This window comes from Mirounga leonina, unplaced genomic scaffold (genome assembly GCF_011800145.1).
Source record: "Mirounga leonina isolate KUSES-001 unplaced genomic scaffold, KU_Mleo_1.0 Mir_173, whole genome shotgun sequence".
NCBI classification, from domain to species: domain Eukaryota; kingdom Metazoa; phylum Chordata; class Mammalia; order Carnivora; family Phocidae; genus Mirounga; species Mirounga leonina.
The window spans coordinates 49,395,057-49,408,308 of record NW_023270447.1 but is presented as its reverse complement, the minus strand read 5'-3'; the positions used below and the strand labels follow the sequence as shown (position 1 = coordinate 49,408,308).

At 44.4% G+C, this 13,252-nt stretch overlaps 1 protein-coding gene across 1 annotated transcript in view; it reads right to left on the bottom strand.

Moving 5' to 3' along the window:
- Positions 1-7,347: 7,347 nt before the first annotated feature.
- Positions 7,348-13,252, bottom strand: part of PLPP3 (phospholipid phosphatase 3) — an 83,393-nt gene continuing 77,488 nt past the window's right edge. Inside the window, exon 6 of the mRNA XM_035018464.1 lies at positions 7,348-9,272. Within this exon, the coding sequence (XP_034874355.1) occupies positions 9,147-9,272 (126 nt within the window). The 3' untranslated portion in view covers positions 7,348-9,146. The remainder of the gene's footprint in view (positions 9,273-13,252) is intronic.

Sequence of the window (13,252 nt, the reverse complement as noted above, 5' to 3'; positions counted from 1 at the left end):
ATGCAAAGGGATTTTACTTATTTATACTTATCAGATTGTTAAAATTTAACAATCCCACAATGCCAATTGTTGAAGATGAAAATCAATTGGAATTCTCATGTGCTGTTAATAATAGTATAAGTTTGATGCAACTACTTCTGAGAATATTTTGGCAATGATGACTGTTAAAGAAAGGATGTATATACTCTACTATCCAGTGATTCCATTTCTGTGTATATCGGGACTCAAACTCACTTACTTGGACAAGGAGAGAGACATAAGGGCGTGCATTGCTGCACTGTATATAATAGTTAAAAACTGCAAACAACTTGAATGTTCTTCAACATCATAATGGATTAATAAGGAATGGTTTACCCATACAGTGATGCTACAGAGTGGCTAAAATAAACATTCTAGATCTGTGTTCCTTCATATATAAATTGCAAAAACACAATGTTGAGTATTTAGAGCAGATTATAAAAATATATACTATTTTGATAATTTTTACATATATACATATTTAAAACTCGTGAAACAGTTCTATACATTACTCATGAATGCATCCATCTATTGGGCCAACTAAGATCTGACATGAAAGGACTAGCATTCAGGATAATGGTTACCTTTGGGACAGACTGTGGGGAAGAAAGGGACTGAATTTAAATTCTATCTTACAGTTTGTTTTTAAATTATAACAATATTTAATCTGGAATAGGGTAAAATGCAAATTTGTTATATCTGAGGGGTAGGCATATCGTTTCTATGTAACTCTGTATTATATTACATTTTTAAAATAAATTGAAATTTTAAAATAAGAATAAATGCCATGCAAAGGATTTTATTCCCTGAGCAGAGTGACATGGTTAGTTTTGTGCTTTGGAAAGCTCCCTCTGGCCCTTGTGTGGAGGAATTTTTATGAGAATGTAGGCGGAGGCAGGGTCATTACAGGAGACTAAGAAAGAGTTAATGAGGTCTGGCCTAAGTTCATGGTCAGGTAGTGAAAGGAAGGGATGAGTTTAAAAGCTATTTAGGAAGTAAAATTGCCAATATACTGTCAGTCTTTTTCTTTACCCTTTGGTATTTTTTGTTTGTTTGTTTTTATAAACTTTCCTTTTTCCCTTTAGAATTGAATAATGACATAGCAATAGACAAATGCATAAATCGTAAGTATATTGATTAATAAATTTTCACAGTGACCACCACCCAGGGCAAGTCCCCTCCCAGTCAGTATACCCCCAAAGGTAATCACATATCTGACTCTGTCACCAAAGATGAATTTCATTTGTGAATTGAATTTATTAAAATAACAGAGGCATTTAATTACCACACATCATGAGAGTCTAGATCCAGGTGGTTTCAGAGCTGATCCATCCAAGGCATAGGGCCAATGGGTCTCTGAAGTTCTGGCTTTTTCCTTATGGCTGGCAACTTGGCTGCCATAACCCCAAACATCGTACCCTCATCTGACAATGCCAAAGGAAGGAAGCAGCAATAACCAGGTTAATGAGATGTCTCCTCAAGTGCCTTCCTGTTTTCTCAAATACATAGAACATGAACAGCTGCAAGTTGGCTTGGAAAACCAGTGACCCTCTTTTTTAGACTCCATGATGGAAGATAGGTTAAGAACAATCTTCTTAGGTTGGGTGCCATTATGACAGTCAAGTAATTTCCTTGGTTTCCAACCAGGCCAATTCAGTGTTAGGAATCAAGTAGTACAAATATTTATTTTGGTTCAAGAGTCTTTTTCTGTCTAAGGTATAATCATTACTCTGGAATTTTCTGTTCTTGTTGAGCTCCTTGAAGTATTGTTTTTGTTAGGTTGGTTTTATTTTTTGTTGCTGCTTTCCAGTTTTGAGATATAATTGACATACAGCACTGTGTAAGTTTAAGGTATACAGCATAATGATTTGACTTACATGTATCGTGAAATAGTTACCACAGTAAGCTTAGTTAATATTTATCATCTCATAAAGGTGGCAAAAAAAAAAAAGAAAGTTTTCCTTGTGATGAGAACTCTTAGGATTTTCTTTAATAACTTTCAAATACACCATACAGCAGTGTTAACTGTAGTCATCATTGCATCCCTAGTACTTCTTATCTTATAACTGGAAGTCTGTACCTTCCACCACCTTCATCCAATTCCTTCTCCTCCCACCTCCAGCCTCTGGTAACCACAAATCTGATCTCTTTTTCTATGGCTGTTTTCTTGATTGTTTTTTTACATTTCATATAGAAGTGAGATCATACAGTATTTTTTTTCCTCTCATTTATTTCACTCAGCCTAAAGCCCTCAAGGTACATCCAGGTTGTTACAAATGGCAGAATTTCCTCCTTTTCCATGGCTAGATAATATTCCATTGTACATATATTCCACACCTTCTTCACCCATTGATGACACTTAGGTTGTTTCCACGTCTTGGCTATTGTAAACATTGTGGCTCAAGACGAAACCCAAGAGGGAGACAAACCATAAGAGACTCTTAATCTCAGGAAACAAACTGAGGGTTGCTGGAGTGGTGGGGAGTGGGAGGGATGGGGTGGCTGGGTGATGAACATTGGGGAGGGTAGGTACTATGGTGAGCGCTGCGAATTGTAAGACTGATGAATCACAGACCTGTACCCCTGAAACAACTGTTAATAAAAAAATTAAAAAACAAACAAAAACCACTGTGGCAGTGACATGAGGGTGCAGATATCTCTTTGACATAGAGTTTTTGCTTCCTTCAGATATCTTCCCAGAAATGGAATTGCTGGATCATATGGTATTTCTATTTTTAATTTTCTGAGGAACCTCCATACTGTTTTCCACCGTGGTTGCACCAGTTTGCATTCCCACCAACAGTGTAAGAGGGCTCCTCTTCCTCCACATCCTCACCAGTGTTATCTCTTGTCTTTCTGATGCCATCCTAACAGGTGTAAGGTGATATCTCACTGTGGTTTTGGTTTGCACTTCCCTGATGATTAGTGATGCGGAGCATCTTTTCATAGACCTGTTGGCCATTCATATATCTTCTTTGGAAAAATGTCTAGTCAGGTCCTTCGGTGTTTTTTTTTTTTTAATTTAATTTTGTTAATGTTAATCACCATACATTACATCATTAGTTTTTGATGTAGTGTTCCATGATTCATTGTTTGCGTATAACACCCAGTGCTCCATTCAATATGTGCCCTCTTTAATACCCATCACCAGGCTAACCCATGCCCCCACCCCCCTCCCCTAGAACCCTCAGTTTGTTTCTCAGAGTCCATAGTCTCTCATGGTTCGTCTCCCCCTCTGATTTCTGCCCCCTTCATTTTTCCCTTCCTACTTTTTTTTTTTTTTAACAAGCTGGGTTATTTGGTTTTTTACTGTTGACTTGTGTGAGTTCTTTATATATTTTAAATATTAACCCCTTATCAGATATAGGATTTGCAAATATTTTTTCCCATTCCATTGGTTGTTTTTTCATTTTGTTGATCATTTCTTTCGCTGTGAGTTTTGCCTATTTTGAACTTCCTAAAAATGAACTCACACAGTGCATATTCTGATGGGCCTGGTTTCATTCACTCTATAGTCTTTCTGTGAAATTCACCCATATTGCTGTTCATAATGGGGGGTTGTTCATTTTCATTGTTAAGTAGTGTTCCTCATGTGACTATTTAATTATCTACTTGATTGTTGATGAGAATTTGAGTTGTCTCCAGTCTTAGATTGTGCATCTGTAAGCAATTTTGTACATGTCTTTTGGTGAGCATACATACATCCTTCTGTTGGGTATATATTTAGGAGAGGAATTTCTGGGGGATAGGGTATGTGTATTACTGGCTTTAGTAGATACTGCCAACATTTTCCAAAATGGTTTTGCCAATTTACCTCCACACTTGCAGTGCATGAGAGTTCTAGTTTTCATGTCTTCACCACGTTGTACTATCAGGTTGCTTTTTTTTTTTTTAAAGTTAGAAAAGGAGGTCACAAGTATGTAGTGATATCTCATTGTGATTTTAATGTACCTTTCCCCATGACTAACAGAGTTCAGCATGCTTTTATGTTTATCTCCCATTTGCATATCCTCCGTTATGAAGTTTTAAAAATGGGTTGTCTCTTTTTCTTTTTTTTTTTTTAAAGATTTATTTTTAGAGAGAGAGTGTGTGTGTGTATGCTTTTGTGCGCATGAGCACAAGTGTGGGGAGAGGGGGTAGGGGCAAAGGGAGGGGGAGAGAGAATCTTAAGCAGACTCCTTGCTAAGCACAGAGCCTGATGCAGGGCTCGATCCACAACCCTGAGATCATGACCTGAGCCAAAGCCAAGAGTCAGATGCCCAACCGACTGAGCCACCCAGGCGCCCCTCTTTTTCTTCTTCTTATCTACAAATTGTTTTGGTGTCAAAAGAAAACTACCAGGGCCTCCCTGTTACTAACATTCATCTGTCATTTCTGGGGCCATTCCTTCCACGTCTTCATTTAAAAACAGATGTGGGGAATCCAATTGTGATTGTGTGCACGCAAGTGTTTTTGAACACTTTGCAAAGGGCTGTTAAAGGCCTGATTATCATCATTGGAAGGGTTCTCACAGAAGCTGTTTTTTTTTTTGTTTGTTTTTTTAGGATTGGATGTTTTAGAAGGGATGCTTATACGAGGTGGGGAGAGGGTCCACATGAAGGGCCTCAAAGTCTTTCTGATTCATTCATGTTCGCAGAACGCTTTATACAGGTCCCTCCGTCCCCTATCACACCACCATCATTATTTGCTACTCATTTGTCTCTTCTAGACCTGCATTTGGCAGGGCTCTTCATTTTGTTGAGGCAGGGAGTGATGCAAACAGGCTTTGGCCCAGGGGAGCTTCCTACCCTCAGGACAGGTCCTCCTACTGACACCTCTCATAGCTTCCTCTACTTTCTTCATAACATTCACTCATCTTGGGGTGTATGGATGTCTCTGTCGTTGGAGCGTCCGATTCTTGATTTCGGCTCAGGTCATGATATCAAGGGCATGAGATCGAGTCCCGCTCAGGCTTCATGCTGGGTGTGGAGCCTGCTTAAGATTCTCTCTCTTCCCCTCCCTCTGCCCCCCACCCCACTCTCTCTCTCTAAAAAACAAAACCACTCACTTGTCTTAGTTCTTAATTACAAATGTGTCTGATTATTTGATTTTATAAATTCTCCTCTAGCCTATAAACCTCTTAAACCTGAGATCCTGTTCCTTTAATCCACTACCCTACCTTCTGTGTTTGCTAGTGCTCAGCACACACTAGGTAATGAATACTAGTCGGTAAGTAATTGAGGTGGTTTGGATCTGCATTCGAGTTGCCTGTACGATGGCATGGCTCCACCTTTCCTTAAGTTTCCAGGAAATGGGGTTACTTCTTCTTGAGACCAGTTGAGTCTGTCAAGTGCTACTGGAAAGTTGTGATGGGAAGACTGGAGGATGAGCAGTATGGGGACACTTGGGTTTTGGTCTCCCAGCCCCTCCCCTAACTTGCTGTGTGTCCCCCTTCACCCTGCCCCCCGCCCCCAGCAAGTCATTTTGTCTATCTGGACCTTTGTTCCCCTCGATTTGAAGGGGAAATTTGGATTCTGACCTCAAGGATCTTCCTGGCTGCATCCTGGAGCCCAACGAAACATTTCTGCTTACAGGAAAATGCTGGGCAAGTGCTAAGCTAGTATCAGGGCCTGAGCAGGCTTGTCTAGAAGTGAAGAGCAGGCTGACCCAGGTGGCAGGAGCTATGAGCCACACGGGCTTATTCCCATGGCCTGAAACCAAATGGAGTTTGCCTAGCTGGATTTTGAAATTGCTTGTTATCCAAGGCTCCTTTTTTTTCCTTCCATTTTCTCTTTTGAACAAGAATGTTTGTTATTCTACACCTGTCCCATCGCTGAATTTTGGGAACAGCCGACTTGTTTCACAGGCTCACATGGAGAATAATTATGCCTCAGATCGGATTAAACCCAGAACCTCATCCTTATCCGACTTAGATGATTTCGTTTCAATGATGAGATCTGAGACTCTGAAGTTAAGATTTAGGTAAGATTTTGGATCTGAATTGATGCTGTAATGTGTTGAAACTCTGTGGGATGTTGGGATCCAGTGAAAGTATTCTGCATGTGTGCTGGATGTGAACCTCTGGGGCCTGGAGGGTGAACTGTGGTAGGCAGCAGGATCTGCCCTCCCCACATGATGTCCATGTTTTGTTTTGTTTTGTTTTTTTAATTTTATTTATTTATTTGACAGACAGACACAGCGAGAGAGGGAACACAAGCAGGGGGAGTGGGAGAGGGAGAAGCAGGCTTCCCGCTGAGCAGGGAGCCTGATGCGGGGCTCGATCCCAGGACCCTGGGATCAGGGATCATGACCTGAGCCGAAGGCAGATGCTTAACGACTGAGCCACCCAGGCGCCGCAAGATGTCCATGTTCTAATCCCTGGGGCCTATGCATCTGCTATGCAACATGCCAAGGGGGAATTAAGGAGCAGAGGGAATGAAGGTTGCCAATCAGCTGACCTTAACACAGGTAGAGAATCCTTGGCTATCCAGGTAGGCCCAACGTAATCACTAGGGCCTAAATGGGGGAGAGGTGGCAGAAGCGGAGAATCAGAGAGGCAGAGTGAGCAGGACGTGGCCCAATGCTGCTGCCTTTGAAGATGGAGAAAGCAGGCCACAAACCAAGGATGCAGATGGGTCTCGAGACGCTGGAAAAGACCAGGAAACAGCCTCTGCCCTAGAGCCTCCCGAACTGTCAGATACTAAAGTCTATGCTGTTTTAAGCTACTACGTTTGTGGTAACTTGTTACAGCAGCAATAGGAAATGAATACAAGGCCCGGCCAGCAACTGACTCCTCCAGGATCTCAAACAAGTCATTTCATCTTTGCATTGCTGCGTAGTCCTCATTTCTCAAAATAAGAACTGCCGATGAAGGGGAGATTTCCAGCTTCCCGGCTTCTCCCAGGCTGGGCCAACACAGGGACAGAAAGCAAGGGCCGACTGCCATCCTCCCTGGAACGCCCTCCACCCTCCTTCCTTTGGTGTATAAAGGGCTCCCTTGGGAGCTCCCCAAGCACACCTTATCTGGAGTACTGCTCCTTATCTGCCTTTGGGGGACCCACAGCTCCTCCCTCCTCGACAAAACCCCTTTAGAATACAAAAGCTCTTTAGAACTGCCGGAGACAGGGCAGAGCCGGAGCCTCTCTGGGCAAACAGGCTTTCAGAGATGAAAGAGCCGCCCAGACAGCCATGGCGATCCATGGCCACCATATTTCCCACTGGAAGGATCGGTGGTGCCCTGAGGTAAGGCTGGCCCATTCAAAGACCTCAGATCGCCCACAGTCCCCCTTCCTCCCACCACACACCTGACACAGCACATCCCTCGAACATTCTAGGATTACAACTCCTTCATTAGTTGTGTTATGAGCTTTTATTTAAAAAGCACATTTAATACAAGGATAGTTTCGCAGATACAAGTTTTCACTTTGTATTCTACAAAAGTCTTTGAATATTATTCTCTTTACAAAAAATGGGAACCTTACAAAAATACTGACACTTTAATGTTTTCATACAGTTTTCTCTAGTTGCAGTTATTTCTTTCACTGTAAAACAAGGTCTACCACGGAACTACAATATTTTAGTTGATATTAAAAAAAATTAACTCAATGCTTTTTTAAGCAGCTAATGTAAATAACACAGGTCGAGACACAGTTTATAATCATAGTGGATATAGCTAAAATTGTTTCAGAAATAATATCTTACATAGTTAACTTTTAATGTTTTATACATTATTTATATAATATTTATATATAAAAATCATAGCTTGCTAGGAGTTGAAATGAAAGGACGACTTCTGTAGTGAGGATGTGCATGTGGTTGATCCATGTGGTTACATTTAGCCCTCTGAAAGGTCTGCATCCGCCATCGGAAAGCCTTTTTTCCTTCCTCCTTTCCTCGAAGGTTCAGTAGAAAGGATCCCTGTCTACTGCCTAGAGTGGGGCCTTGCTTAGAAGGACACTTATGGAGAGAGGATGAGAAAAACTCTACGGAGATTTAACCCATGTGTTCTGCCCAGCAGAACCTACCAAGAACTGCCCTAGAGATCAACCCCAAGACAACAGTGCTTTACACAGCTTAGCAAGAGCAGCCCCCACGGAGACCCTCGTCAGCTCCGAGATCTGGAAGGGTAGCCTGTCAGGCATGAGACCGTCTGCTACTCTGGCTCATTCTGACTTCGAGTAGCCAAAAGGCTGGTTGAGTTTTTCATTCTTGCCCCTTCGCCCCCACGTCTCTTGGGTGTAAGGCTACTTTCCATCAGCTGGTGGCAGAGCACGCCGTCGCTCTGTCGGGACCCTCCCAGGAAACCCTGGTGGGCACACAGCAAGGGCTTCGAGGGAGCAGCAGTGAGCGAAGCTATCTGTTACCGAAAGTGTGCAGGTGCTGGGTGACTGGTGAACACAACCGCGGCATCCCGCAGCTGACGTCCCCCCCATCACCGCGTGATGCGGCCAGAGAAGACCAGGGAGGGCCAGCACCCTCGATCTCTTCTGAAATGGTGCTGTTTGTGAAATTCACTCATCCACAAAGAGTCTCCTAACCACTAAAGTGAGGGGCTGTGGTTGCTGGCCTGTGGGCCGCGGGAGTGAGGGCCGAGGCCTCAGGACTAGGAGCTTGCACTCAGGATCGAATCACCTGGCTTAGAAAACTTGCTCCTTCCTTGTATTTAGGTTCCTGAACCGAAGTCACAGTACAGAACAGAGTGGGGTGGACGGAGGGACACGAGAGAGGAGCCCCCCAATGGCTATTCTCTTGATTCAGGGCTATTTCTGCCGTTGCGTGCTACGAAGTGAATCTGAGCTTTTCTCACAGGCCTGGGATTCCTCGGGTCACAAGGCTGACTGGCAGACTCTACGCAAATCATTTTAGTGTTTGTTCCAGAACAAGCCCGTGTTCACTAGAACATGAACACTTAAAACCAATTGCACATCCAGGATTTCGGCACTTGGTGTTAGTTTGCTGCTGTTTCCACATAGGTGAACGCTACCTATTTTGGAAGGCCACAGAGTAAGACTTTTTTTTTTTTTTTTCCTTTTTAAAATTGGTTGGGCAAAAAGTTTTTCCCTACATTCTACTGTCTGATGAGATTGGAGAGCAGCAAGAACTTGCTGTCAGCAGTCATTTTATAAAACAGCTCAGGAGGTGGGCGGCACCTACACCATGTTGTGGTGATTGTTCCTGTCAATAATGTCCACAGGTGAAAGAATTTCCTTCCGGAGAGCCGGGGGAGGCAGGGACAGTGTCGTCTTGGTCTTGAAGAGGTCGGACACAAAGAAAACCTAGAAGCACAAAATCAGACATCCAAATCAACAGCCGACATCTGGGGTCTGGGGATAGGCAAAGGGAAGGTCATAGGAGCATGGACTTTGGGAAAAGGGGACCCTAAACCATAGATCTTTGAATAGGGAAGGATCCACATAAGGATCATGTATATATATATATATATATATATTCCAACTTGTGTTATACAGATAGGGAAACTAGAGCCCAGGGAAGGATGGTGACATGCCCCAGGTTGCACAGCCGTGGTAAGAGTAGAACTCAGTTCTCTGGACTCTCAGTCCAGTGCTCCATATCCGAAACCCTACTTCCTTTATTTCTCAAGGCAAAAGAATAGCGATGAAAAATAAGTTCCTAAACAAGGAAGCAAGTCATAATTAGTCACACTCATTAATCCACTATACTTTCCTTTTCCTCATAAAGAAATCTAGGGTGTGACCACAAGAGATCAGCTGACATGAATTCCTATCAGCAGGACTGGAGAAGGAAGCAGTTGCGACCACGTTTTCCTGAAACCCAGGGAGCTCAACAATTTGATGGGGGTGAAGAAGCCGGGGTTTTGTGGCTGAGGGAGTCAGCAACTAACCCGGAGGAGAGGTCAAAGAAAACTCCTATCGCTCCTTCCCAAAGTCCTTCCTCCTCGTGAGCATGAGACCTCACCCAATCTTAGAATCACTGAGGAACATTTACTGAACACCCGACCTGCAAGGCTACCGGGATGGCTCGCGCGTATAGTTCCCGTCTCAATTAGCTGACGATGACAGATTCAAGAACTTGATGAGTTGGCGGAGTAAGAAAAATTTGTGCTTTGTATTAGATGGCAAAGTAAACATGCAGACATCCATTTGAGCCACTCAGCAACAGGAGTTTGTATTGAGTAAACCATAATAAGAGGCAGCTATCAGTCGTGTCTTTTAATAGGAAACACATGGCTGGAATGGAGACTAGAACGCAATTCCAAATTTCCTCATGTCTAGCAGCTTTCTGGATTGAACAGTCCTTGTCCCACAGTGGGTCATGCGCTCACTAATAATGACGGTACTTTGACTTCATTCTGGACACAGTATAGGCTAGCAAGCGAGGTTCTTAATTTAGTAAGACTTTGCCAACACCAAGGCTTGAGGCAGCCAAGGCCCAGCTGTAGTAGGGACTTGGATCACCTGTCGAACCAATTTCCAAAATGCCCTTTCTGTAGAAATAGAGCAATCAACAAAAGGACCACAAAAATCACAGCAAGAAGCTGGCGATGCTGGTTACTCAGGAGCTGCAGTGACTAGAAGACAAACGGGAAACAGAGACTTACCAGCCACTACGGAACCGTGACACCTTTTGCATTTTGTTCCCGTGCCACAGATCATCTACTCAAACATTTGCAGTCCAAGCTCTACTGAATATGCCATTTTACAAAGGAAAAAAATTAGGCCTTCTGTCCCTTTCTTTTCCAAGGAGGTATAAACAGTGAAATAACTGAGAGCCAAAGCAAGGAAAGATTTGTTCCCAACCCTGCTGGGGAGTGCCAGGCCCCCTGGCCGGGAATCCTTTATACACGCTGGAGAAGAGGCTTTCGAGTGCTCCCGGGATAAGGAAATACTAATGAACATGATTAAAGTTAAACGTGGAGACAATTAAACTTTTCAAGTCTTGCCTGACAGGTGCAGAGCCAGCGTCCCCACCTCTACCTGGAAACCACCCTCCCCTTCCCCCTTAACTTTATATCGGACGAAGGCTTCCATCAAGCCCTCCATGGCTGGCTCTCAGCTGCACTTATTCCTGCCCAGCAGCTGCCCGCACCAAATAAGGGCTCTTACTGCTCTCGTTTCTCAGAGATCTTTCTCCCAGCTTCATCCCACCTGCTGAAGACAAATATAGCAAGGGACAGGCCCCCAGCCCCCAACAAACATCTTCCCTTCAAGATTCTGACACCACCTTAATCTATTGGCTTATTTCCCAGTTTAATTTTCTGAGCTCATATCTACTGCATATTAGGGTTTCCGTTTCCCAGCTGCAAGATAGGGATGATATCGAGGTTCAAGGCAATAATGTACTTGAGGAGACCTAAACCTGCGTCTGGAACATACTTCAATAAAAAATGTTCCTTTCTGTGATGCTCTGGGCCCCGAAGGAATGACCTAACAGGCCTTGAGCAAGCCACGCTCCTCATGTGTCCCAAACCTTGCTTGTCAGCTTTTCTTCCTAGATGGGAGGCCTCTTGGGGATGGAATCCGGGCCCTAATGATCCTACATCACCCACAACACTTAGCATTGAGCCTTGCCCACACGAGGGGCTCAGTAAGTGTTTGTTGTTGAATTTCTAAACTCCTCTCTACTGGAAGCAAGCACTCTAGCCTTCGATCTTATCGGCACAGGCAAATCCCCCAGACTTGAGGGGAACCACGTGCTCATACCCTGCATGTGCACGACTGGGCGGTGGGATGAAAAGTTGAGTGAGGTCCAGCAGAATCCCCCTTTAAGCTGCATTTCGCTTTCAGCATGAGCTTGAGCTTACACAAACACTTTTTTGGGATCATGAAACCCGATCCTGTCAGGACTCAACAGGGCTCAGTTTTTCTAACGCTTGAACAGCAGAACACAAAAAGGACTAGCAAAAGTGAAAACTTCGCTCGGAGCAGCTCCGTTTCCTGCAGAAGGTGATCTCCACCCAAAAAGAAAACCCAGAGGCCCAGGCGGGGAAGGGTCTCTACAAATGAGGTAGCTATCTGATGTCTAGGGGACTGCTCCCAGCCTGCAGCCCCGCGTCCACAGATCTCTGTGTAGGAAAGCGCACAGTAGATAATAAACAACAGTGTCGGCAAGCCAGACATCTATACCCTATGCAGCAAGAACAGTTCTTGTTTGCACTGCCCGAAGCATTTGCCTTCAATTCCATTTCTCCGGTTCTTTGCATTTTATAAACTGCTTTTTCACAATGAACATCTGCTCTGTGCCAAGCCCTGAGATTATAAAGATTAAGTATATGTAAGAGTCCTTTGCCCTCCAAAGGAGCTCACAGGGCAATGAGGGAGAGATCCAGGCAAACAGACAGCTACAATGCAGTGTTAAAGATCATGATAGAGGGAAGCCAGGGTGTTCAAGCAGCCCAGAGAATGTGGCATCTAACCCAGACTGAAGGGGACGGAAGGGGCTTTAGAAGGCTTCCCCCCAAGGAGGTCTATTAGATGAGCTCAATAAGGGTAAGTGGGAGTTAGCCAGGTGGTGAATGCCAGGAATGTTGTTCGAGGCAGAGGGGCGCAGGAGTGAGGGAGGACGGCACGTTGAGGAGCTGCGGGAAGGAAGCTCAGTCTGACTTGGGCCAAGCAGTCCATAAGGCTGGAGAGGAGAGCGCCAGATCTTGAGAAGCCTCCCAGGACACGTTAAGGAATTTGGACCTTACCCTCATGGGCCTCAGGAACCACTGTCAAGGCTGTCACAGGGAAGCAGCCTGTTGAGAAGACCATATCTAAGAGGCAGAAGGAGTCGAAAAGGGAGCGGGGAACCTGAAGGCAAGGGCGCCAGGTAGGACCTGCAGCATCTAGGGGAGGGTGAGTCTGCCGCATGGCTCTAGCACAAGGGAAGACAACACGGATTTCTGAACCACTGAGAACGGACTGCGGTCGACAGAGGTGCTGTGTATGTGTGTGGGTGGTTATGTGTGCAGGGGAGGCCATGCTTTCCTTTCCAGTTCTGCATTTAACTCTAGAAATCTGTGCACTTGTTCCCACCAAAACTCTTAAGGTTTGGGTAACCACACCAGCGGAAGAAAATCCTAGCTCTGCTTTCCTCTGCCTTCTACTATTTGGGGTCCCTCTAGCAGTACTGAGGACCCAAGCCCTCAGGACAGTGGAATCCTTCGACCGAGAGCAAGACTACGCGCAAACAAGGCAATTCTAGGCGAGAAATCCCGTTCACGGTTATGAGAAGGTAAGAAGCATACAGATAGTCCCCTTGCAAACGGTGACTATCCTTACTGGACCACTGTGTA